The sequence below is a fragment of the Natator depressus genome, chromosome 21, assembly GCF_965152275.1.
Source record: "Natator depressus isolate rNatDep1 chromosome 21, rNatDep2.hap1, whole genome shotgun sequence".
Lineage (NCBI taxonomy): Eukaryota > Metazoa > Chordata > Testudines > Cheloniidae > Natator > Natator depressus.
Window position 1 is genome coordinate 3,690,635 of NC_134254.1, and position 26,698 is coordinate 3,717,332.

At 44.9% G+C, this 26,698-nt stretch overlaps 1 protein-coding gene across 2 annotated transcripts in view; it reads right to left on the reverse strand.

The window, feature by feature from the left end:
• The window catches only part of CAMK1G (calcium/calmodulin dependent protein kinase IG), a 33,335-nt gene extending 6,920 nt beyond the window's left edge, over positions 1-26,415 (reverse strand). For both annotated transcript variants that reach the window (XM_074936041.1, XM_074936040.1), the window contains exons 1-5: positions 26,265-26,415; positions 16,443-16,560; positions 4,029-4,157; positions 2,822-2,896; positions 1,028-1,166 (exon numbers count right to left, since the gene is read on the reverse strand). In XM_074936041.1, the coding sequence (XP_074792142.1) occupies positions 1,028-1,166; positions 2,822-2,896; positions 4,029-4,157; positions 16,443-16,534 (435 nt within the window). In that variant the 5' untranslated portion in view covers positions 16,535-16,560; positions 26,265-26,415. The remainder of the gene's footprint in view (positions 1-1,027; positions 1,167-2,821; positions 2,897-4,028; positions 4,158-16,442; positions 16,561-26,264) is intronic.
• Between the last annotated feature and the right edge of the window lie 283 nt (positions 26,416-26,698).

Here is a 26,698-nt window from a genome sequence, read left to right on the forward strand (position 1 = left end):
GGGCTGTTGAAGATAAACCCATCAGTGAGATCAAGGCATTCAGATACTGCAGAAATGAGCATCAGATAAGCACCCTTCTAGAACCTAGACTGTCAATTCCCTGGGACAGGGGTGGTCTTACTGCATGTGGGGCCCCTGGACCCTACCATAGTACAAATAGTTTTACTTCAATATTGGACCAGGTTTGACACTCAATCCAAAGGAGTTCTGTATTTTGCTGCTGATGCTGCAGCCTTATATGGGGAAAACCAGACAACCTTGACTGTTATTGTGAGCTGAAGTGACATTGTCTAAGGAATCTAGGCCAGAACAGGCCCATATCTGTATTCTCACCAGCAATGACTCCAGGTATGGACACCCTGTTATGTACCCATATGCTTGTAGACTTCATTCCTATTGCTGGTGCCAGGGGACACTTGTATAAACAATGGATTATGCCACTGGCCTCTCTTTAGAGGCCCCTATGGCAAGAGAGCCATTGGAGTTAATTGGTTTGTAAACAGTTCACCTGCCACTTCAAGAAGCTCTTTGACTTCTAGGCCAGCAGAACAAACAGTATGATGATTCACTAAAACCTCTAGATAGTCACTGCACAGAATACAGAGTGAGGTTCAGATTCCAGGCAGTGGCTCTGTGGAATTCAGGAGTCAGGTTAACACTCTCTGAGCACAACTTTATGGATAAGTGTGTTTGGTGCAACCGGCTACTGTTACCACCAAATGGAGTTGCCTCTGCACCTTACATAGGAGCCTTGTGTGCTTTTAGAAAAAAGAAAAGGAGGACTTGTGGCACCTTAGAGACTAACCAATTTATTTGAGCATGAGCTTTTGGCAATGAAAGCATGAGGGTCAGTCTTGGGGGGAAGGGAGATGCTCTACTGGGTGGTGATAGTGACATTAGCATGATCTTAAAGCTGGTGAACATTAGTAGAATTTCACTGTGTGCTAGTGAACTCTGCAGTGCTGCATTGCAGACGTTGTTAATTTCACAGGGCAATGCTGTTTCCAAAGAGCCAGTGTCTACATACCTTTAAATCTCGATGAACTATTCCATTCTCATGGAGATATTTCACTGCTGCCAGGACCTGTTGGATCACTATACTCGCATCTTTCTCAGTATAAACTCCTCGTTCCAAAATTCGGTCAAACAACTCCCCGCCAGACACCCTGAGGGAAGATAGCACACACCACCAGCTAAAAAGTATGGATATTAAAAAGTAAAAGAAAAGAGCAGGAAATTTTCCTTGATCTAGATATGGAAACTAGATCTTTATCTAGATCACACTCATCACTATGGTATCTGGGCTTTCCTTGCTCAAGTGCCAATGGATGCCTAAACACTGACAGGGTGTACGAGGCCCAAATTGGTTCAGTGGGGTTAATCCTACTCTGTGGGCCAAGGAGGCAACACCCCCTCAGCTCTGCTGGGCATGCTCCAGCTGGAACATGGATATAAAAGGGAGCAACTCAGCTCAGGTGGGACTGACCACCAAAGGGAAGGGACATGTGATGCAGGTTCTTGCCGAGGGACTGCCAGCACCTTAGGGCATGGAGGCCAGCCAGATGGTGATGACCCATGACCCCCAGACCTCTGACACCACAGGGGGAGGAGAGGCTGTTGGAATCCCAAGACAAGCCATGGAGGAACAAGTAGCAAGTGACTCAGAGAAACAGAGGGGAATTGGTCATAAAACCGGAGCTTAGCTTATAGTGGTTTGGCAGAATCCCTGCCGAACTGGTGGTGGGCAACACCGCCCCTGCCAGGGCCCTGGGTTGGGACCTGGTGGAGTAGGGAGGGCCCAAGTCTTCCTACCTTGGCTGCCGCCCACCCCTCCAACCAGTCTGGCTGCTAGGCTACACAGCCCTGACAGAGGGCAGCCCTATTGACTCTGGCCCTAAGATCATGCTGCTTGGACTAAGAGGGCAGCTATATGGACTTTGGCCATTAGGCCACACAGCCTGATGTAGGAGGACCACCTTGATGATCCCCAAACCTTAGGTCATACTGCTTCAGGACTAGGAGTGGTCATTCAAACTCAGCTGTGGGGCCATAATGCCCCTTCACCCTTCCCCCAAAGGGGGACAGGGTGTACCAGCCCCATGACACATGCACATAGCAGGGTTTGGGGTTGCCCTGAAACCTATTGCCTTGATGCAACCAACTGGGCTCTTCAATCGGACACAAGCGTTTGAAATGCTCCATAAATAATTCACTAGTATAATTCCCATGGAGCCAATAAGTACAACTGGAAAATTTCTTAAATCCAAATTGGCTTGGGCTGCTACTGATTGTCTGAACCCCAAGGGCTCGGAGGGGTTTCCCTTCTAACTTTCAGCCTTGTGTGCTGAGCTGTCCACCACATGACCTGATTTATTGAGTTAATCTGAGTAAAACAATCCTTGTTAGAGGAATCCACACTTAATCCAGTCACAGCAGGGACACCTTCAGCTGTTCCTTACAGCTAGCTGCTTTCTTTGCTGGTGAGCCGTTTGCCCATTTTCCCTTTCACAGGCCCAGTACATAGCATAGCTTTAATTAGAAACTTGCCCTTTCCTGTCCTGCTAAACTGTGATGAGTTAGATCCTGATCTGAGTTTAGAAACATAATATAAAAGGTGGCCCATGCACAATGAAGAAATGTCTAGGGTAGTTGCATCTCAAACCCTGTTTACAGTTCATTGATGAACATGTCAGAGTGGATATTTTTTGTGCATTTGACTTTCATATTTGAGTGCCTGAATCCTTCGTGGGGATGCTGAAATGGACACTCAGCACCAGGAAAATGTTATGGTTGTTTCTATGCTGCACAGAAAGGTACTTACAGCTGCATGACCAGGTAAAAGTGGGTTGCACTTTCGTAAATGTCTTCCAGAGTCACAATGTTTTCATGCTTTATTCTGCAACCAGCAAAGACAAATTGGGGTTACAAACCTATTTGATGAGGATAATCATAGAAGTGTAGGACTGGAAGGGACCTCGATAGGTCATGTAGTCCAGTTCCCTGCACTCAAGGCAGGACTATGTCAAGAATGGTCTTGTTATTACATTTGTCTAACCTGTCCTTAAAAAACCTCCAACAAAGATCCTGCAACCTCCCTAGGCAAATTGTTCCAGTGCTTAACTACACCCTGACAGTTAGGAAGTTTTTCCTAATGCCCAACCAAAACCTCCTTTGGTGCAATTTAAGCCCATTGGTTCTTGCCCTATCTTTAGAGGTTAACGAGAACAATTTTTCACCCTCCTCCTTGTAACAACTCTTGATGTACTTGAAAATTTAGGATGCATTGTCAAGCTGAAAGTCATGCACCTAATCTTCCTCTTGTTTCACACCAGTTTCTCTCTGGGCAAAATTCTACTAACTTCCAAAACATGGACTCCTGATATATGCAGGAGTGAGAATAGAATCAGGGCTTGTCTGCATGAACATTAATTTGTGGCAAGCTGGGGTGTGAACTGACCCTGCACTAGCCTGCTGAAGACTGTCCACATAGGACTGGATCAAAGTGCATTAACAAATGGTTAATGCATGTCAGCCAGGCCCATTTCAAAGAGGCCTCGGGCTCCTTTGTGGCTGATGCTCTCCTGCCCTGCAGTGTGTCGCCATTTACACCAGTTCAAAGTGGGTGTCAAACACTGTCAAAGCAAAATGGTAGCATTTTACACTCCTTTGGTGAGCAAAGGATAAGTCTCTATATTTTGTTATTTTTAGACTGTTAAATTTTCCTGTCACTCTTTATACTGTTTGGTTTTAGTTGGTTTCTTTTTCCAGTTCTACTGCAAAGCTGTTGGGCTTGGCAAGGGGCGTGTGTAAATAAAAACTTTACAAATATTCCCCTTTTCAGAGATTTTAAATAAATACCAAACATTGATCTTCCTTTCATCTTATTCTTCCCCCTTTAATGAGATGCAAATTTGTGCAGCAGCAGCAGCAACTGGCCCTTACACCTGGGGAGATTGAGGGTTTTGGTTCTAAAGTTGCAGGTCATGAAAAAGTAGTTGGCTCTGTTTCACATTCAAAATTATACTCACCTCTTCAGCACGGCTATTTCGTTCTCCAGGCTGCTGTCCTGGATGACAGGGGACTTCTTGATGCACTTTAGAGCAAAGAGCTTCCCGGTGGTCCTTTGCTTCACGAGGAAAACTTCCGAAAAAGCACCTCTGTGGAGAAAACACAGATGAAGGACGAAGGTGTTTCAATAGAGGGCATAGTTGTGAGCTGGAAGCAAATACATGTGGACAAGGAGCTGAAGTAAAAAGCAGGCAAGTAATCTAATGATTAAAGCTTCCACTATAAGAGGATGGCATTCGTAATTAGCGTCCACATACGATATTATTGTGATGTATATATGGCTTCAAAATTCTATTAATTTCATGTTGCCCTTTGGAAATTTACCATTTAAGACTGCAAGGTGTCAGCAATATTTGGGAGACAAGAACCTCAGATGGATTAAAACCAAAGCAAATATTTGAATGAAGCTTGTTAACCAAGCCTGTGGAGTTTCACTTCAACTTTTAGTACTCAATTTATTTATTATGATGGATATAAAATGATCAGTACCTGTAGACACCTAATAAAGAATCTTTTCTGAAAGGGGCAGACAAAGGTGTGCCTAATAGGTAAGTTAAAGCTGAAAAATATAGATCTGGATGTGAATGTCTAGCAGCGCAAATCTAGGGTGTGCTCTGATTCAGGATCATGGTTTGACCTAATGTCTAGAGAACCCACTTCAGTTCCAGAGTGTGAAGGTCCCCAGTGTCGGGTCGTTCTCGGAAAAGAAGGTAGTGACTAGGGAAAGGGCTAAATACACAGAACATCTAGCATGGGACCTTCCTGACAGATGGATAAAAGGAAGAGAGATTAAATACACAATCACAATAGCAACATTTAGGAGAACCCCACACCAGTAAAGACAATCAAGTTGCTACTTATGTAGATGCCAGCCCATGAGACCACTCCTGTAGTGTCAGATTTAGGATCCATCTCAGGAAAGGCAGATGCCACATATACCATTCGACAGCACAGGCATTCAGTGATCAGTATCTGAACAGGAGGAAGGAGACAGGCAGGAAAATGCCATGCCCTTGGATCTCTCATAGCCTTTGCACCATAATCTGTTGGGACACTGTCAGGATTTCCCCATGCTAAATGCTAGTGCAATCCCCGCTAGAAGAACATATTGGCAACTGTCTAATGAGGCACAGAACCAAAGATCGGTCTCCTCATTACCATTAAAGATCCCATGGCACTTTTTTTGGCCAGGGCAGGGGGTATTCATGGAATCCCAGCCAAATTCTAATGTGAGTTATTATATTCTGCCTCCTCAGCATCCCTCTGCTGTTTCAGAGAAGGCAGATACTCATTTTCCCAGCTCTGTGTCAGTGACATTTCAGAGCTGAACTGAATGACTGTGTCCTGCCCCAGAGGTGGCTGCATGTCTGTTAGGTGAGAGCTTTACTTTGCCTCTTGCTTGAAAAACAGTTTGGGTGCTTTGTGCATTAATCCAAGTTCTGCCAACCAAATGTGAAATATCTGGATAAACCAAGTTCACTACATAACATTTCCTTTTGGCATCTGATGGCTTCGGCCCTGGCTTCTCACACAACCAGGTTAGAACTGTATGCTCTGAATTAAAATGCAATGGATGAGTGTCCAACACATCCCTCATAGTAGAGTTCAACCCATTACAACGAAGGGTGAATATTTATAGCATTGCCAAAGCCTACAATCTTGTTAAAGGTTTTTGCTTAGGCAGCTAAACATGTCAGGTGATGGTGCCACTGTACCAAGCTCATCTCAAGTAATCCTCATCACCTGCACAGCAGATTAACTGATGGTGTTGACACCACTGCCCGTAGAGCAGCGAGCATTTAAGGGAGCTAGAGAAAAAAGGTAAGAGCAAAACGGTGTGAGAGGCAGCGTGATCCAGTAGCACTTGAGACCTGGGATCTGTTCCCAGCTCTTTGACCATGAGCAAGTCTCTTCCTCTGTCTGGAAGAATTTACAGTCTAAATACACAAGGCAGGGAGTGTCTCTTACCATGTGTTCATATAGCACCCAGCACAATGGGGTCAGGTTCTCAGTTGGGACCTGTAGACGCTACTGTAATGAATATAACTAGCAAGAACAGAAAGCATGCCACTCTCATCCCCACTCAATAAAGCACCCAGCATGTTGTGCAGATAGCCTGGCTAAGCACAGAGTGGTACCCATCTGGCATACAGCTGGTTGATTTTGTATTCAGTTGCTAGCCAGCGGCAGCAACTCATGGCGCACACAAAAAAACACAAGACGAAAGCAGCTCCTGGCATGACTTGCCTGCAGTAGGGAGAAAGCAGATTCCCTGAGCCATGCTACTCACAGTCATGCCCATGTCCTTTTTGCCCTTCCCCACAGATAGGTGACTGCACTGGCTTAGCCTGGAGAGGTGCAGATCATAGAATAGTCAGCATCAGGGGGAGAGCCAACTGAGTTGGAGTAGAACCAGCCTGTGACTTTATTTGAGAAACAGAGTGAATCTTGAGAGGCTTTGAGGTTCAGACATCATGGTCTCTCCTGCTATGGGTCCAGCAGGGTATGGAGACAGAAAGCACAGATAGTGTGAGGGCCCAATTCTCAAATCAGACCATCCCTGATTTAAGCAACCTTGGTGCTCCCTGTATTTTGAAGCTGTGCAAGGGGCCTTTCATCAGGCCCTGGAACAGGGATGGTCCAAGAGAATTTCTAGTTAGTCTGGAAGCAGAAATCAGGGGACGTTTATGAAGCGGCCAGTCCCCAGCAAGTCTAGGGAGTTAAAAGTTAAGGATACAACCTTTGTAGAGTTTCACACTGAATCAGAGGATTAACTGGCACTAAGGTGTGAGCATCTTACACTGAAGAGAGTCCTCTCATACCTTAGTGAGCTGGGGGCGGAAGGGGACCTTCTCTTGATATCGTAACCATCACTATGCTGTTCAGTTTGCGCTCCCTGGACATCCCTTCCAGAAGGGAGCAGTCTGGGTGCAGAAAACTCCCCAAAGCCACATGCCCAATCCAGACTGGCATCAAAAAGAAGGTTTCCAAGGGAAAGACAGTTCACCCTCAAGACCAAATTCAGCATTGATGCCAGCAGGTCAGAGCCCATTGACTTCAACTGGTGCTGTGCCCAGGGTCAGTTTGGTGTCTTCTTCTCTCTCTCCCCCCACCCCACCATCTCTTTCTGTGGCTCTATAGAACAAATCACTATTTCCTCCCCCTTGTCTTGCCCTCATCTCCCTGTGTTCCTGATTCCCAATCTTTAATTCACTGAACACCCTCATAGACATAAGGCCACTTAAATGGCTTAAGCCGCTTTGGTTTTCCATTGCACTTGGAATCCTTGGAACTTCCTCCTAGGATACTGGTGCCTCCATTTATTTCAGGTTTTTTACCGAGATGGCCATTTTACTCAACCCTCCACAGTGTTAATTAATGCTGTCCTGCTGAAACACCCACTGCAGGTGGCACCACCCCTCATTTTGAACACCACCTTGGTTTGTAACACAATGGTAGGAAATGAACCACTTACAGATCAGATGCTAGAGCATCTGTTCCACATTTCATTCCTAAACAAATATTTATGCCCCCATATTAAAAATTCATGGATCAACAAATTGGCTAGAAGGGAACAAAGCTTCCCTTGAGCCTCACTCCCCTATAGGACAGTGCTGCTGGATAATTTAACTCAGTGACTCTCAACCTTTCCAGACTACTGTACCCAGTTCAGGAGTCCAATTTGTCTTGCATACCCCTAACTTTCACTTCAACTACCTGCTTACCAAAAAAAAATCCAGACAAAATACAGCAGATTACTGAAAAATTGATGATTTCCTCGATTTTTGCCATATAATTATAAAATAAATCAATTGGAATATAAATACCATACTTACAGTTCAGTGTATAAACAAGTCACTATTTATAGGACATTTTAGTTTGTACGATTTCACTAGTGCTTTTTATGCAGCCTGTTGTAAAACTAGGCAAATCTAGATGATTTGATGCACCCCTCTTGTCACAGGGCCAGTACACCCCATCACCCAGAGGGGTGGGGTGAGGCAGGGCAAGGGCATGGTAGCCCCACAGTTAAGTCAATATGGCTGCATTCAGCCTCAGGGACGCATGGCCCAGAGGCCACAGGGCTCCCCTCAGCAGTAGGGAAGCGCAACCCAGTGACCCTACGAGAGGAGTTCAGTGAGCTGTCCCACAAAGAGGGGAAGCCAGGTAGGGGGACCCAGGCCCTCCTTGCTCCACTGGATTCAAGCCCAGAGCCCTGGTAGTGGCAATGGGGTTCACCACAAAATCAGCAGAGAAGCCACCCACAATACACCAACTGCTACAGGGACACTGGCTCATCCCTCCCTGGGCTGCTTCCTACCATGACTCCTGTAGTTTAAGTCAGGGTGTCGTCAGGGTCTCAGGGCATCCGCAGGTGCCTGAGCATCTCCTGCTCCCTCAGTCCAGGTTCCTGGATGCTCCTCAGCTGGAGCCAGCAAGATGCATCCATCCTCCCCAGCAGGCAGCCCAGACTGACCTAGGCTGTTCCCTTTTATACTGCAGCAGCAGTTGGATCATGCCCAGCAAGGTTCAGGGCGCGTGGCTTCTGCTGCTAAGAGTGCTGCCTTAACCCCTTCCGCTCCAGTGCTGAGCCAGTACACCCCTGGAAGACCTTTGCATACCCACACGCACTCTTGATTTAACTCATTTCTGGGGCTGACCATGGCCATGTGTACAGTTCACAGCACCAGCTTAACTCTGGAGACAATGCCGAATTTCATGGAAGCTCAACTGCAGGTTCCTAGGTCACAGGAAAACTTCATCTTATAGAATTCCCTGCTCTGAAAAGCAGTTCAGTTCGCACTCCACCGCCTTAAAGTTTTACCAACTTTGTACACACAAGAGAACTAGTCAAGCTGTTAACTTCCAAAGATGTAACATCCAGCATGGAACAGGTCAGTGGTAAAGTAGATGGAATATGATGGAGAGAGGAGAGAAAAAAGCAAGTTTCCAAGCAACTAAAATAAAAATTAGAATCATACATATTTGAGGTCTGCTTAGAAGCCTGTATCGTGAATGGAAAATGCATCTAAGTGCTTCTGAGCTCTGGGAAATTTCCATTCAAAATCCTAATTCACTAAAACTCTTCTGTTATTATTGTATTATAGCATCAAAGGGTTCCAGTCAAGGAATCAGGGCTGTATTGCACTGGGCTGTCTTTTAAAGAAGTGCTTGTACGGTGCCTGTGTCTCAGAGAATGTACAAACCAGGTTACGACAGGCGGACAAGACAACCTAATGTGACAGGAAGGATAAGGGAAGAGGTAAAACAGCATCTTTTCTGTTCACTGAGGATTAATCATGAGCACTGGCCATATCAATTCTTAGTAGAACTAGAGTTTGGATCTGAGCTTTTCCCATTAATCAGCAAGGGCGCTCAGATCCAGGTTGTTGTTTAGAATCAGGGGCAGTCACAACATTTGGATCGGGGCCTGTTGCTGGGGCCAGGTTCTGCTGTTAGTTCCAGGGGATTTTCAGGGGAACCAGGCCCTCAGATTTTAAACCATTACAGTGCGAATGATAAACTGCACTTATTTATTGTAGTATTCCCAGAGAGCAGCCTGAGGGACCTTAATGAAGTGAGGGAACATGCCCTTCTCACCAGAGCTGCTTTGCATTCATTGCAGCCCTTCTCATCCCTCCTAACATTGCCCTGTAGTAACATGGTAGTGTCTGCAGACTGGAACATAAACCAAGCAAATATTCTCTGTGTCTGGGTCATTCTCCTCGTTAAGCATGTGGTAAAACTGAGCAGTGGGCTTCCTTATTCTCTCTGCATCCCGCCTGGGCTGTTTGCAGGCTGTCTATGGCTACAGACCTGTCATTTCACCACCTCTCCTGATCACCCCACCCCGCCTTATCTCCCCCCAGTGTATGATTCCAGAAGATTTGTTTGTTCAGGGTAGCAGCAGATGGATGGTTAAGGCAGAGTTGCTGCTCTTCATCCAAATGCAGAGATGGAATTATTTGTTATGGGACCTGCTGGTTCTGTTTATACTGCACAGTGGAATGCAGCCAGAGTCTGGGGACCTGTGCTACATATTTGCTGTTTACGTTCTGCCAGGGCCCTCCCTCCTCTTCACCCAGGGCATTGAAAGAGCAGAGGGATCAGAGGGGGAAGGAGGATATGTGGGGAATCCTGTAATATTGCAATGCAGGGCTGAGCTGGGCGACTGGGGTGCATGCTCCCTACAGTGATACATTGTAGGAATGAGCTGGAAAGCAGAGGACAGGTGAAAAACAGGAATCGAGTAACGCAGCTGCACAGCTCTGAGCCCAGAAAGGAGACAGGAAAATAGGGGAGCACCCAAGACTAATTTAGGATATTCTAGAAATCTCCAGAGAGTCTGTTTTCCTGACTTTCAGATACCCAAAAGGGACTGATGGCACTGTATACAGAAGCTAGTGCAGACAGGACCAAATTGCTTTTAGTATAATTTCCGAAGCCATGGATGAGCCTCTGAGAGTGCAAGGCATCTCATCTGTGGCTGGCTGAGAATGTGGATGTCAGCGTGAGCAAACTTAAGTGGCAGATTTGTAAATTTAAGAGAAAGTGACTAAACAGTTATGTCATTATAGCTGCTTGTGTCCCAAACAACCCATTACTCACAGAGCCAGTCCAGCTTTGGAGGGATAATTGGGGAGCAAGGCAACCTCCTGACTGGACTGGAGGTAAGGGAAGGGCCACTCACTGTGCAATGTTGGAGTCTGAGACATTGAGAGAGAATTAAATAGGATGCAGCATGTGAAGGAGAAATCTTTTGCTCACTCAACCTTGCAATCATAATCAAGCAACTGATGCTGAAGCCAGGCAGGTTCAGGGGCCTTTGGAAAACAAAGTGCTTTTGTTTGTCAAATAGAATGAAAGAATGACAAGGGGGGGTCCTTAGGAAAAGAGATCCCATTTTCTCAGTGTAATTCAGCAGCTTGTGGTGGCTTTTCTGAAGTGTGAGCAAGATGAAACAATTTTCATCAAAGCAATTTAAGTTTCCATGCACCTCACTGGGTATTTAACCAATTCCTTATGGAGATGGGCAAGTGGTGTCACCCCCATTTTAAAGATGCAGGAACCAAGGCACAGAGAAGCAACTTGCCCAGAATCATGCAAAGAGTCAGAAGCAGAATCAAGAAAGGAACCCAGATTTTGTGATTCCTGCTCCCGAACAATGGGCCATTCTGCTTCTCCAAATGTAAAGCCCATGCTGAAAGGCAGTGTAGACTCTAACCATATTCATGGCTGGGGCTCTAGGACAGGGATTCTCAACCTTTCCTGATTACTGTACCCCTTTCAGGACTCTGATTTGTCTTGTGTACCCCAAGTTTCACCTCACTTAAAAAACAACTTGCTTACAAAATCAGACATAAAAATACAGAAGTGTCACAGCACACTGTTACTGACAAATGGCTTACTGTCTCATTTTTACCATAGAATTATCATATAAATCAATTGGAATATAAATATTTGTAACACTGGGCCAGAGAGGTTTAAGCAACTAGCAGGCTAAACGACCCAAATCCAACCTTAAAGGACATCGTAAAATAGTATCTGAATGGTAATTAGGGACATTCCTTATAAATAGCTAACAAAGACATGTTAGATAGACTAGAGCGTTGCAATGCAAATATGTATTGTTAGAGAACTGGAAGAAGGCAGTGATTGTATTGGTCTGTGTTTACTTATATCTTAGATGTTAACCATGTAACCAAACAGTTCCTGTCTGTTACTATATTCTATTGATTCAGAGCTCAAAAACTAATATTAACATTTAGATGAAACTTGGGTGTGATAATATCATTGTCTATATTTCTCTCTGAAGTTTGTAGTAAACTATCTGTGAACTGTGTAATGGATAATAACTTTATGTTAATGAATGCAACTAATTACCTGTGTATACATAGGAAATAGGAGGTTTTACTTCAAAGCCACAATGCTTCACCGAAGGAATATCTGCTATCAAGAATATCTGCTATCGGAATGCATCCGATGAAGTGAGCTGTAGCTCACGAAAGCTTAAGCTCAGATAAATTTGTTAGTCTCTAAGGTGCCACAAGTACTCCTTTTCTTTTTGCTATCAAATCTGTAAAAGAACTCTCGGGCTCCAATCCTGTATCTCAGACCCGCTTAGGCTTTGTCAGAGGAAGTCTGAGTCACAAGACTGAGGTCTCCAGCTCCCGTTTGGATCACCCTGATATTGGATACTGGCTGCCTACTTGGACTGTAACTATGGCACTGATTCTGAAAGAACGTTTTGCAACTCAGCAGCTCACCATCTCTACGATGAAACTGACCGAAGAACTTTGTTCATATCTGTATGTATAATGATCTTTTAACCAATGCTCTCTCTTTTCTTTTTTTAATACATCTTAGTTTAGTTAATAAGAATTGGCTGTAAGCGTGTATTTGGGTAAGATCTGAAATTTTCATTGACCTGGTGCTGTGTCCGATCCCTTGGGATTGTTAGAACTTTCTATATGATTTGACATGGCTGCCTGGGTGGGATCCCAAGGCTGGGCTGTTTTAAGGGAACTGTATTTTTGGCTTCTGGGTGACCAGTAAGGTATTGTAGAAGCTGTTTTGTTGCTGGATTGGTGAATCCAATTATTAGAAATAGCCACCAGTTTTGGGGATTGTCTGCCCCATTCTTTGCAGCTGGCTCTGATTAAGCAATCTGAGTGTGCCCCCCTGGATCCTGGTCACATTCTTGTACTTATATTTCAGTGTGATACCTAAGCCTGTTGTTCACTTGTGAGCCTTGTCTGAAGCCCAAGCCCCGCTGCCCAGGGCTGAAGCGTGTAACAGCTTTGCGTGGCCACTTGTGGCATGGGGCCCCAGGCAATTGCTCTCTTGCCACCCCTAATACCAGCCCTGCACTTGCAATCCCCCTAAACCTGTCCCATGACCCGCCCTGGGGGCTCTTTTGCTCCCTGCAGCTGACTACCCGCCCAGGCAGTGGGAGAGCCCAGTTCCAATCCCCCCTCTGCGAGGGGGTTGGAACAGGGCTCTCCCACCTCCCAGGGACTACCCCCCCGCCCCACCCCCTCTAGAGGTGAGAGACCCGTGTCTGAGACCCCTCCTCTTCCCAGGAAGACAAGGGCTCCCGTGAAGAAGAGGGGACCTAAACAGGAGTCTGCCACCTCCCCAGTCACCTGGGAGATGGGATTTCCCCATTCAAACCCCTTCTAAAGGGGCAGAGGAAGGATTTGAACCAGGAAATCCAAGGATCTCCCACTTCCTAAGCAGGCACCCAACTGCTCGACTATAGAGTGATCCTAGCCCTTCCCCTGCCCCAATTCATAGTTAAGAATGATAGAGCTCCCTCTTTAAATGAGGGACCTTTGCTGCTTCAGCAGGGACTTGAACCAAGCAGGCCAACATCCCAGGTAAATGCTGTAACCAACACACCACAGACAGCTTCTTAGACTGGAACCTTGCTTTGGCCCAATTAACAGATAATTAAAGTGGAACAGCATCAACAAGAAAGCTTCATGGTTGTTACTGTTCAGATTGCTTCTCATACAGCCCAGGGAAGAATTGAACTAGGGTTGCTAATCCTTGCAGGGTGTTTACCCTACCCACTATGCTACAGAGGGCTTCTAGGACTTAACTCTTGCTTTGCCCTCAATTATTAGTTAATTAAAGTGGAAGCGCTTCAACATGAAAGGCAGATTGCATTCCCTGTTCAAAGCCTTTTGTCCTAGCAGCCAGGAAACTTGAATCAGGGTATCTAACATCCCGGGTGAGTACCCTAGCCACCACCCTATAGAGGGCTTTCTACATTCAACTCTTGCTTTGGCCCAATTAACAGATAATTAAAGTGGAACATCTTCATCATGCAAGTCCTCAGAGTTGTCACTGTTGAGATCCCTTCTCATGAGGCCCAGGAAAGAATTGAATCAAGGTTTCTAATCACCTGAAAGAGTACTTTTGCCACTGGACTATAGAGCAGGGGGTCTCAACCTTTCCAGACTACTGTACCCCGTTCAGGAGTCTGATCTGTCTTGCATACTCCAAGTCTCATCTCACTTAAAAACTATTTGCTTACAAAATCAGACATAAAAATACAAGGGTCACAGCACACTACTACTGAAAAATTGCTGACTTTCTCATTTTTACCATAGAATTATAAAATACATTGATTGGCGTATAAATGTTGTACTTATATTTCAGTGTGATACTTGAGCCTGTTTTTCATTTGTGAGCCTTGTCTGAAGCCCCCTGTGACCCAGGGCTGAAACATGTAACTTAGGTTTGAGTGGCCTCCTAATGATAGGGGGCCTGAGACCTGGGACAATTGCCCTCCTCACCACCCCTGAATGCCAGCCCTGCACTTGCAACTCCCCTAAACCTGTCCTGCAACCCCCAGGTTGAGAAACACTGATCTAGATGAGTTGATGTGCTTCCTGGAAGACCTCTGAGTACCCCCAAGGGTACATGTAGCCCTGGTTGAGCACCACTGCTCTAGGACATCACCACCACCTCTATTCATAGTCCAAGGAAATTGGTAAAACCCTTTGGAGACAACAGGCACATATAAAGTGCCTCCTTACATTTGCACAGCAAGGCGATGCCAGGAGTACACCCCAGGTGTCTTGTCTCCCATTCCCTTGCTCTAACTATTGGATAACAATCCCTTCTCAAGGCCAGGAACAGAACCCAAGCGTCCTGACTTCCAGTCTCCTGTTCTAAGCCTTAGAAACACTACCTCTCGTTAGCAGACAGAGTCGTGAATGAAGCGTGCACTCTTGTGTGCATCTAGAGGAAAGGTCCAGAATGAACAACACAGCTATCTCAGCAGGCTTCAAACTCTTCAATGGCTGATACAATGCCAAGATGCTGCAGTTCACAGGTTATTATAGCATGTTGGCCTTAAAGGAGCACAGGAATACAAAACAGAAGTGTGCAGAAAGAAGGTGTCACCCAGCACCACGTGGGAATGTGCAGGCAGGATTTTGTACAGATAACTTCCTAGCGCTAGCTGAGGCTGAGTTGCCATGCCTGCAGGCAGCTTCCATGTTACCGTTCGCTCAAATGGAGCGGAGAGCTGGGAAGTGACACTTGTGCATTTGAGGCACTTTTGGAGGCACATTCTTGAGGAAGCTGCTCCAGGGGGATATAAACCACACGCTGCCTAAACCCAGGAGCCTTGGATACACTGGGGTTCGCACCAGTGCTAGAGCAGTGGGGATTTTTTTCAGAGGAAAGCTTCGTGCAGATACAGCCATTCAGTAACTGGCTTGGGCACCTGCTTTTTTCCTCACATGCAATTGGAAATGGGATTGCTCCTTGCAATCCAGGTACTGACTGCAGAGATACTGAACTATGAGTACTCTGATCTGTGCATCTCAAGTACAGTCTGCACTGAAATCCATGTGCCATGCAGAAGCACAACAGATCTGAGTATGTTTAGCTAAGAAAGGCATCCGTTTTCTTACTGCAGATTAGGACCAAGGTTTCAACATGGTTCCAAGCAAGGCTCCATGTTTACATGAGCAAACTGGATTGACATCTTACTCCTCTGTTTTGCATGTGAAAATGTGGGGGTAGTTGGAAACGTAAAGGCTGTCTTTCAGAATTTGATCCTTATGGGTGAGAAGGGGCTGGCAGCAAGAGAGCTGTGTGTGTGAGCCGGTGTGGAGGCAGGAGATCTCACACACACAACAAAGACAATAGTCCCCTAGCAATATAAACAAATAACGATAAATAAAGATTCTTGCACTGCACATCTCCAGCACCTTTCATCAAAATAGTTCAACACATTTTACAAACATCAATTAATGAAAATAGCATGAAACGCTTCGGGGTTGTACAACTGCCAGTGATTTTTTTGCCCTATTACCAAATGTTCTCACCCAGAATCAAGAGGGCACAACCTCCCTCCATCTCTCAGGAAAACAGGCAGAGAGATTAAGGGACTCATTCTACACCAGAGAGATCATTCCTGTCAAGGCTGGGATTAGAATTCAGGACTTCCTGACTCTCAGACCTGTCCTCAGCTTTGGATGGCTCTCATGTGGTCACATGACTACACTATGGTCATAAGACTATAAACTGGCACATATAGAAATTAATGGGAGATGGAGAGACAGTGAAGCCTTGAAAAGGAAGAAGGAATCTCTTTGAGAGGCAGTTGAGAGGCAGGGATAAATAAATTTAAAATGTTTGGAGGAAATTGCCACACCCATCCCATTTCCCAAAGATTGTCCGAACCTTCCATTACTAAATAAACAGTTTTATTCTTCACTTTGTTTGAAGTGCATTTCTTTCTTCCTTACGTAACGTGTGCTTTATTCCTTCTACCACACGTTCTAGCTAGTAAAAGCCTTGCTTCCAATTTGGGGGAGGCCAGAGATTAGCCATCATACTCAGGTACTTACGATCCTAGTGCCTCCATGAAGATAAATGTTTTTCGGATGTTGTTGGTCGGTTTCTTCCAGGAACGGGTGTCATCCACTTCCTTGTGGCCCATTTTCTCCAGAGCTGAAGCGGGGAATTCTGCCAGAGAGAGGGGAAGAGCACTGGGTGAGTGGTCAGGTACACACAGTACCAAGAGCAGGAGCTAGTGGTGTGTAAAACTTTAAACCTCTGCATAGTATCCTGCAACGTGCCCATTTGCATGGATTCTCCTCTGGAGGTTTTTGAACATTTCCTTTTGGTTCTGTCAAAGCCAAGATGCAAGGAAGTAATTTTGCACCCACAAAATAAACTGTTGGTGCAAATCATGTGACTACCAGGTAGAATGATGAAAGAATTTTACCCACGATTGCCAGAACAAAAATGCAAGTGTAAATTGTATCCTTTTAAAAGAAAAATTGTTTTTCTGAGAATTTGATGCACAAATAATCACTCTCCTAGAAAACTGCCAGTGCACTCCACTCACAGCCACTAACAAAATGAGACTTCAAGTTCTATTGGATCTTACATATCAAATTGCATCAGATTCCCAATATGCATTACCTACATACCACACACTCTCCAAGAAACTGCGGAACCACCTGATCAACATCCTCTACAGCAAACAGGGAAAGATTAAGAATGAGCTCTCAAAACTGGATACTCTCATAAAAAGCAACCTTCCGCACAAACTTCCTCGTGGCTGGACTTTACAAAAACTAGACAAGCCATTTACAACGCACACTTTGCTTCTCTACAAAAGAAAAAGGACACTAAACTATCTAAACTACTACATGCCACAAGGGGCCACGACAGTGGTTCCCTCAACCCACCCAGCAATATTGTCAATCTATCCAACTATACTCTCAGCCCAGCAGAAGAATCTGTCCTATCTCGGGGCCTCTCCTTCTGCCCCGCCACCCCCACGAACATGATACAGTTCTGTGGTGACCTAGAAACCTATTTTTGACGCCTCCAACTCAAGGAATATTTCCAACTCACCTCTGAACAACATACTAACCCACAGAGACCTTCCTGCCAACACTACAAAAAGAAGGATTCTAGGTGGACTCCTCCTGAAGGTCGAAACAACAGACTGGACTTCTACATAGAGAGCTTCCGCCGACGTGCACGGCCTGAAATTGTGGAAAAGCAGCATCACTCGCCCCATAACCTGAGCGGTGCAGAACACAATGCCATCCACAGCCTCAGAAACAACTCTGACATCAAAATCAAAAAGGCTGACAAAGGAGGTGCTGTCGTCATCAGGAATAGGTTGGAATATGAACAAGAGGCTGCTAGGCAGCTCTCCAACACCACTTTCTACAAGCCATTACCCCCTGATCCCACTGAGGGTTACCAAAAGAAACTACACCATTTGCTCAAGAAACTCCCTGAAAAAGCACAAGAACAAATCTGCACAGACACACCCCTGGAACCCCGACCAGGGGTCTTCTATCTGCTACCCAAGATCTATAAACCTGGAAATCCTGGACACCCCATCATCTCAGGCATTGGCACCCTGACAGCAGGATTGTCTGGCTATGTAGACTCCCTCCTCAGGCCCTACGCTACCAGCACTCCCAGCTATCTTCGAGACACCACTGACTTCCTGAGGAAACTACAATCCATCGGTGATCTTCCTGATAACACCATCCTGGCCACTATGGATGTAGAAGCCCTCTACACCAACAGTCCACAAAAAGATGGACTACAAGCTGTCAGAAACAGTATCCCCGATAGTGTCACGGCAAACCTGGTGGCTGAGCTTTGTGACTTTGTCCTCACCCATAACTATTTCACATTTGGGGACAATATATACCTTCAAACCAGCGGCACTCCTATGGGTACCCACATGGCCCCACAGTATGCCAACATTTTTATGGCTGACTTAGAACAACGCTTCCTCAGCTCTTGTCCCCTAATGCCCCTACTCTACTTGTGCTACATTGATGACATCTTCATCATCTGGATCCATGGAAAAGAAGCCCTTGAGGAATTCCACCATGATTTCAACAATTTCCATCCCACCATCAACCTCAGCCTGGACCAGTCCACACAAGAGATCCACTTCCTGGACACTACGGGGCTAATAAGTGATGGTCACATAAACACCACCCTATACCGGAAACCTACTGACCACTGTGCCTACCTCCATGCCTCCAGCTTTCATCCAGACCACACCGCACGATCCATCGTCTACAGCCAAGCTCTGCGATACAACCGCATTTGCTCCAACCCCTCAGACAGAGACAAACACCTACAAGATCTCGATCAAGCATTCTTACAACTACAATACCCACCTGCGGAAGTGAAGAAACAGACTGACAGAGCCAGAAGAGTACCCAGAAGTTACCTACTACAGGACAGGCCCAACAAAGAAAATAACAGAACGCCACTAGCCATCACCTTCAGCCCCCAACTAAGACCTCTCCAACGCATCATCAAGGATCTACAACCTATCCTGAAGGATGACCCATCACTTTCACAGATCTTGGGAGACAGGCCAGTCCTTGCTTACAGACAGCCCCCCAACCTGAAGCAAATACTCACCAGCAACCACACACCACACAACAGAACCACTAACCCAGGAACCTATCCTTGCAACAAAGCCCGTTGCCAACTGTGTCCACATATCTATTCAGGGGACACCATCATAGGGTCTAATCACATCAGCCACACTATCAGAGGCTCGTTCACCTGCACATCCACCAATGTGATATATGCCATCATGTGCCAGCAATGCCCCTCTGCCATGTACATTGGCCAAACTGGACAGTCTCTATGTAAAAGAATAACTGGACACAAATCAGACGTCAAGAATTATAACATTCAAAAACCAGTCGGAGAACACTTCAATCTCTTTGGTCACTTGATTACAGACCTAAAAGTGGCAATTCTTCAACAAAAAATCTTCAAAAACAGACTCCAAGGAGAGACTGCTGAATTGGAATTAATTTGCAAACTGGATACAATTAACTTAGGCTTGAATAAAGACTGGGAGTGGATGGGTCATTACACAAAGTAAAACGATTTCCCCATGTTTATTCCCCCCCACAACTGTTCCTCAGATGTTCTTGTCAACTGCTGGAAATGACCCACCTTGATTATCACTACAAAAGTTTTTTTTCTCTCCTGCTGGTAATAGCTCACCTTTAGTGATCACTCTCGTTACAGTGTGTATGGTAACACCCATTGTTTCATGTTCTCTGTGTATATAAATCTCCCCACTTTATTTTCCACCGAATGCATCCGATGAAGTGAGCTGTAGCTCACGAAAGCTTATGCTCAAATAAATTTGTTAGTCTCTAAGGTGCCACAAGTCCTCCTTTTCTTTTAGCTAATATTAGCTGTCTTGGCACTTGGCAATCTATCACTCATATGGCTGGACTTGTCATTTGGGGATATTCATTTAATGACAAATGTGAGAGACTGGCCATTACAAATGTTTATATTTTGCTGAATATATAATGGCTAAATCTGTGATTATGCTGCTGGGTGGCTGCTAACATACTAAAGCACCCTTGATATAACTGATTAAAGTTAGTTGCAACTGAAGATGCAGGCAGGTTATATTAGAGCTGCTTAATTGCTTGAATATTAAAATAGGTTAAAGAGCTGGTGCTAACTCAAAGGAAATTTACTAAAGATTTTGCTGATCTAGCTAGTATGTGCTGTATCTCTTTTCTTTTGTTTTTTTTTATGACTACAGATATTTGCATGGAAACTGGATTGTTACTTAGGAATCTCCACCTTTCCTTAGTGCTTATACCTTATGTGGAGTCTCAAGCTTGTGACATCACAATGGTGGCTATAGAGAGAATTGTGATGTCACAAACAGAGGTGGGGTTTTGGTTTTGATCTTAATTTTGCTTCTGATGGAAGATGTCAGGTTGACTGTGCAGGAGGCTGGTAGCTCAACCCAGGCCCAGCATGGGCAGCAGCTGTCATAGAGGTCAGTCTATTTCCATTCCACACAACCAGCACAGCAAACAAGCTCGCCTTAAAATGTAACGTCTACCCCTCGCTGCTCCCTTTGTTTTCTTTCCATGCTCCTTGGTGAATCAGCAGCTGCCTTAGGACTCACCACATAGAGGACTTCCATTCCATTGTTTCCAGCTCCATCTCAACTCATGACAACAGTCACATGGGGGTCTCTTTATTATGGTGGCTGCCTGCACATTTGCATGCAAAGTGCAAGGCCTGGGGATGTGAGCACATGAGTTTAGATGACAATTACTGTAAATTTAGAGCAGCGATTCTCAACCAATTTACCACTGTGGACTATTTATGCAGCTCTCTGCGTTATGTGGGCTGCATCCACAGAATATGTATACTACATTTATGGCCCTGAGGATGTCACATGGACCGCAGCTGTGTGCTGATTGGGCCGCAAGCAGCCCATGGGCCGCGAGTTGAGAACCACAGGTTTAGAGGGACGACAGAGCTGCAGCATCTCATCTTGGTTCTACTCATCTAACTTAATGAGCTGCAAAAGGGATCCAACTCGTCACAGGGCAAGTTAGTTAGGTCTCTATGACGATACCTTCTCCTCGTCTGTTGTGACTCTGTAGTGTGTCAGGAAGGTAGTGTTCTCTAGTAGTCAGAGCACAGACTTAGGAGTCAGCAGCTCTTGAGTTCTAATCCCAGTTCTACCACTGACTTGCAGGACGGCTGTCACACAGTCACTTATACCATCCTTTTTACACTTAGGTTCCTAGATTTAGGCTAGTTAGCAAAGACTTCAGTGGGAGGCGTGGGCTCTCAGCACATGGGAAAATCAGGCCACTTATTTAGGTGGCACCCTGAAAATTTGGCCTGAGCCCATCCCTCTCTTCTCTGTCTCAATTTCCCCAGCTCACAGGACTGGGACTCAGGAAACCTAGTTCTTATCAGCCACTTGCTGGGCAAGTCACTTCTCCTTGTGCCTCTGTTTTGCCTCCCACCCTTTGTCTGCCCTTGTCTATTTAGACCATAAGATCTTCAGGGCAGAGACTTTGTATAGCGCTGCCATAATACAAATAAATAATACCACTATTCACTGGAGCGTACTGACGTGCTATGAGAATTAGTTAACGTTTGTGAAAGGTCTGGAAGGTGTGACGTGCAGTATAAACTCTACCAGGAGTAGAGTTTGCAGAAAGAGACCTGGGGATTACAGTGGACGAGAAGCTGGATATGAGTCAGCAGTGTGCCCCTGTTGCCAAAAAGGCTAACGGCATATTGGGCTGTATTAGTAAGAGCATTGCCAGCAGATCGAGGGAAGTGATTATTCCCCTCTGTTTGGCACTGGAGAGACCACACCTGGAGTATTCCATCCAGTTTTGCCCCCTACCCCAGAAAGGATGTGGATAGATTGGAAAGAGTCCAGTGGAGGGCAACGAAAATGATGAGCGGGCTACAGCACATGACTTATTGTTTAGTCTGCAGAAGAGAAGAGTGAGGGGGGATTTGATAGCAGCCTTCAACTACCTGAAGGGGGGTTCCACAGAGGATGGAGCTCAGCTGTTCTCAGTGGTGGCAGATGACAGAACAAGGAGCAATGGTCTCAAGTTGCAGTGGGGGAGGTCTAGGTTGGATATTAGGAAACTATTTCACTAGGAGGATGGTGAAGCACCGGAATGGGTTCCTAGGGAGGTGGTGGAATCGCCATCCTTAGAGGTTTTTAAGGCCCGGCTTGACAAAACCCTGGCTGGGATGATTTAGTCGGGGTTGGTCCTGCTTTGTGCAGAGGGTTGGACTAGATGACCTCCTGAGGTCTCTTCCAACCCTAATATTCTATGATTCTGTGAGTATTCTTAATAAGATCAAATCTAAGAGTCCAGAGAGGGAAATATATTAGAGAATGATCAATGAGCTCTCAGCTGAGTTGAGAAGAGACCTTTGGAACCAACATTGACCTTGGATACTGGAGGAGACTCCCCCATGCCAAGCGTACTAAGGAAATGCATTGAAAATTCTCCGTTTAGCAGAATCAGATTGCATGCTGAAAGCACTGCCTTTAAGACACTCCATTTCTCACTACTCAGGATCAATCACATCGTTCCATAAAAGACTTTAAGACATGGCTGAATCTTTGGGAGACAAAATGGAGTCTTTTGTTAAAGAAAAAATGTTCAGAAGAGGCAGAGAGCACTAAAGCAAAAAAGAAGCTGGAAGCTAATGTCTCATGACATTTAGCTTAGATTTTTGATTCCCGCCAAGCTGATTTTGTTACTTTAATTAACAGAGCTACAATGATTTCCAGATCCTTAACATGAGATTTCAAAGGTTAATTCAACTTCGTTGAAAGAGAAATTGACTCAGCTGCAAAAGAATGACAGCTTCAGTCTGCAAACTCTTTAAAGGCCAAATCAGACTTAGTTTTTATCCACTTTATAGATTCTGATGTGCACATGACAGTTCAATGCAAGTCCTGTGGACAGCAGCCCTATTTTGTTTATTTAATTAGTGCTGATGAAGAGTTCTTAGCAGCGTGGAGCAATTAGTGCAAAACATTGTCTGCATATATTTGTTTGAATTCATCAGCAGGTTTTCATTCAAGACCGTTCTTTCAACACTTTCACCTTTGCTCTCTGAAAAATCACTCACAGAAATGGATTTTAAGCATGAATGCTTAAAGATTGACTGAAAGTGAGTTTCATATGATGTATCCAAATGTAAAAGTTGCAAAGCTTGAATAAATCTGAATGATGGAGATCATTGCTTTGTATCCGGGGGGTGGGGGGGAGGAATTGGTCAAAATGATGATTGGTTATGAATTATTGGCCCAGTTCTAACACTTAGATTAGCACCAGCAGCACAGGCTTCCTTGGGACCTTACCCTTCCGATATGCCTCCTCTCTTCCCCAAAGGGACGCACCCCATCCCATTGTGCTGCACAGGTGCCATTTGGTTCCAGCTATAATGGTGATTTATGTGATGTCGCCACCTGTCCATGAGGAAATGGACTAACAGCCATTAATTCCTTTTCCCACAGGCCACTGCACAGCTGTCATCAGAGCAGCAAAGCAGTTGTAGGTACCACTGGAACAGAACTATGCCTGCCCCCATTCATGTGAGGAATGACATACTGACCAGCCACTGTGCGGAAAGCTCCCAGCCGGGCATTCCCATGACATGGAGCAACCAGCCAACTCACATGGGCCCCAGCAGGAAGCTAAACTCCTGAGAGATGGTTGGACTAGGCCATGAAACGGAACATCTGAGAAGCAGCAGGGAAGCCGCTGGCCAGCAGTTCAAGCTTGCTTGTATTCAGCTTGTGAAAAAACTTGGAACCGGTATCCAAACGTCGGTGAGTTGCACAACAGAAAGGGAGCCCCCTCCCCAGGGACGTTTGGGACCCAGCTGTGTGCAACACTGAAGACAAATGAGACAGTCTCCAAGCCATAAACAAAAAGGAGATCCAACATGTGACATTCAAAAGAGCACTTGGGCTCAGTGCGATCCCTGGCTGAGTACTCATCTGAAACCTACCAGGCAACTGCAGAATTCTGACACGTGAAACCACCTCTGAGCTCATACCCTGCTCCTCTCCAGCATTACCTAGTCTCCCTGCTAACAGATCAAGTCAATATCTGTGTGCACAATGTACTCTCTCTATTGCTTACACCCTTTAGAATACTACTTTTGTGTTGCCTGATGTTTGCTCATTCACACTAGATCTTTGGGGGTGAGGGGGAAGCGGTTTATACTTAATTCTATTTGCAACAGGTTTTTTTTTAAATGGATACTGTTTTTAAATAAGGAATCATGTGTTTGTATATTCCTTTATCATTCATCTGATCATATGATTGGTTTCCCCTTCTACCCTCTCTATTTTTATGGGGCAGTTACTTTTTGCCTGTCTGTGCCTGTGGAAGGATGATCTTGTGCTTTAGGGATGGGTTGAGAGAGGGACTCAGGAGATCCGGGTTCCATTCATGCTTTCCCACAGGTCACCTTGTGTGTCTGAGCAAGTCACTTCCCATCCCAGTTCTCCTACCTGCCCCAGAGTGGGAGAGCAGTGACATAGGAGGCATTACTGTGAGGTAAATACACTGAATGTTTATGAGGTGCCAAGATATGGGAGCTGTGTAAGTACTTGACAAAGTGCCCGTCTGCCTCGTCTCATGGCAGAACATAGAAACTTTCCAAATCCTTCCTCCCCCTGGCAGACATTTACTAAAGAACTAGTCTCACAAGGATATTGCACACAACACAGAAGCTTTGTAAAAATCCCTGGACTACTCTGACCTGCAGCTGGCGATTTATGCAATGCACCCATCTTTACTGTTACCTTGTCCTCCTCCCTTCCCTCATTGGTCTGTTTATGCACCTCTTGCAATTCGACCTAATCCTAGAAAGTGGTGTAGCGTGGGACAGAGACTGTCTTTGTTTTACTTAGTTCGTTCAGTGCTTAGCGCAAACCCTGACCTTTCCTGAGACCACTACCACAATACAAATAAATACTTACTAATTCTACTTGCTTGTTTGTGTTAGTTTTATTTTTTCCATGGAGAAGTAAAATATCATGGTAAAAGTTGGGCAAGCAGATTTTGTGCTTGGCCTGTCATATTTTTCTAACAATTTTGCATATATGTGTTATCTATATACTTAACGTACACTTATATTACTTCTGTCAATCTCGTCTTGACACTATTAGTATGTGTATTATCCTTTTGTTTCCTGTGTATCTTCCATTCACTTCAATGGAAAACACACAGGGAAAGAAAGAACAGGAGCAGAATAGACTCAATACGTGCTTGGAAAATACATTCTTATAGAATCCTAGACGTCAGAGTGAGAAAAGACTTCTATGTTCATCTTTTCCATACCCCTTTGGCAATGCAAGAACAATAGGCTTTCTCTGTATTTTCAGTACATTGAGTTTGCATAACAAAATGTAAATACTCGTTAAGTAGTTACTGCTTGTAAAGCCTTTTGAAGTGCTAAGTATTATTTTAATTTATTTAGCCACCACACAACAATGAATTAATTAACCATGCAGGACCGTATAATATTGATCCCTTCTGCTACTCCAGGCTGACAAGCGTCTGTGCTGTAAATGACAAGTAATTTCAATTGTCATCCCTACCCTTTTTGCTCTTTCAGAGACTAGAGCAATAAACGGGACTACTGCTTTGTTCAGTCTGATCCAGGGAATGACGCATCACTGCTTAGAATTTAATGTGTTGTTATGATCTTGCTTAAATATTTCCCTGAGAAATTGGTTCAGCTTTCGTATCACACAGCAGCAGATCCATCTGCAGACATTCTTCTTCTGAATTTCCTTAGCAAAACTGCTGTAACACTCGATTCATAATCTTGCAACAACAATACATGAGAGGGGGAAAACGAAGAGCTGGTTTTATCTTTAGAACAAGAAGTACATACAAAAGGGGATGGGGTGGGAAATGCAATAAAATAAGTGTTCTGCATGTAACTGAATGAACAGTCACAGACAGTGTTCGACATGTTTAGGGGACAGTATAATGAGGAAGTGAACGGCAGAGAGACCCAGTTGTTATGCATTAAAACCAAACCTACATTAAACATCTTATATTCATCCAACTGTGTTACTGATACCAAAGCAAAGGGCTCTTTTGGAGTCAGGGATGAACTCCTGCTGAATCACATTTTCCAGTTAAACAGATTAGTTTAAATAGTTTAAAAGTAAAACTGTACCACCCCTATTACATGAGGGCACTTTGTCATAACATCATAAAATTGATCTTAAAACAGAAAATACTGTACAGGACCTAAAGCCTTTTGCACAGAACAGGCAAGGAAGGCAAATGGTTATTAAGAAAATATGCTTTGCTTACCCAAATGACCACAGATGAAGCAGCTCCTGATCTGGCTCCTGTTCCACTCCTACAGGTCTGCGGGGATTAGAGACTGGTCTGGTGCTAGCAATAAACTAAGATTAAAGGGGAGGAATGCAGGAGATTTTTTTCATGAGATGGTAACCAGGCAGCACTTAAAGGGGAGTAAATTGACTATGCTCGTCTGTGGGTGTGCGCCTCCGCCTCCCTCTCCCCCCGCCTTTGGCAAGAACAGTAATACCTGGCTCCTTTCATCTGAAGATCCCAAAAGCACCTTACAGACAAGGCTTTACCAAGTCTCACCCCCATCCGTGAGCTAGGGATTGGATTTCATTGCTTTTGATAACAGCAACAATGCCCTTTCTCAAGGAAAGCATTTCATATCAAACCATTTTTGCATAGAATGCAAAGTAATTTGATTTTCTTAAATACTC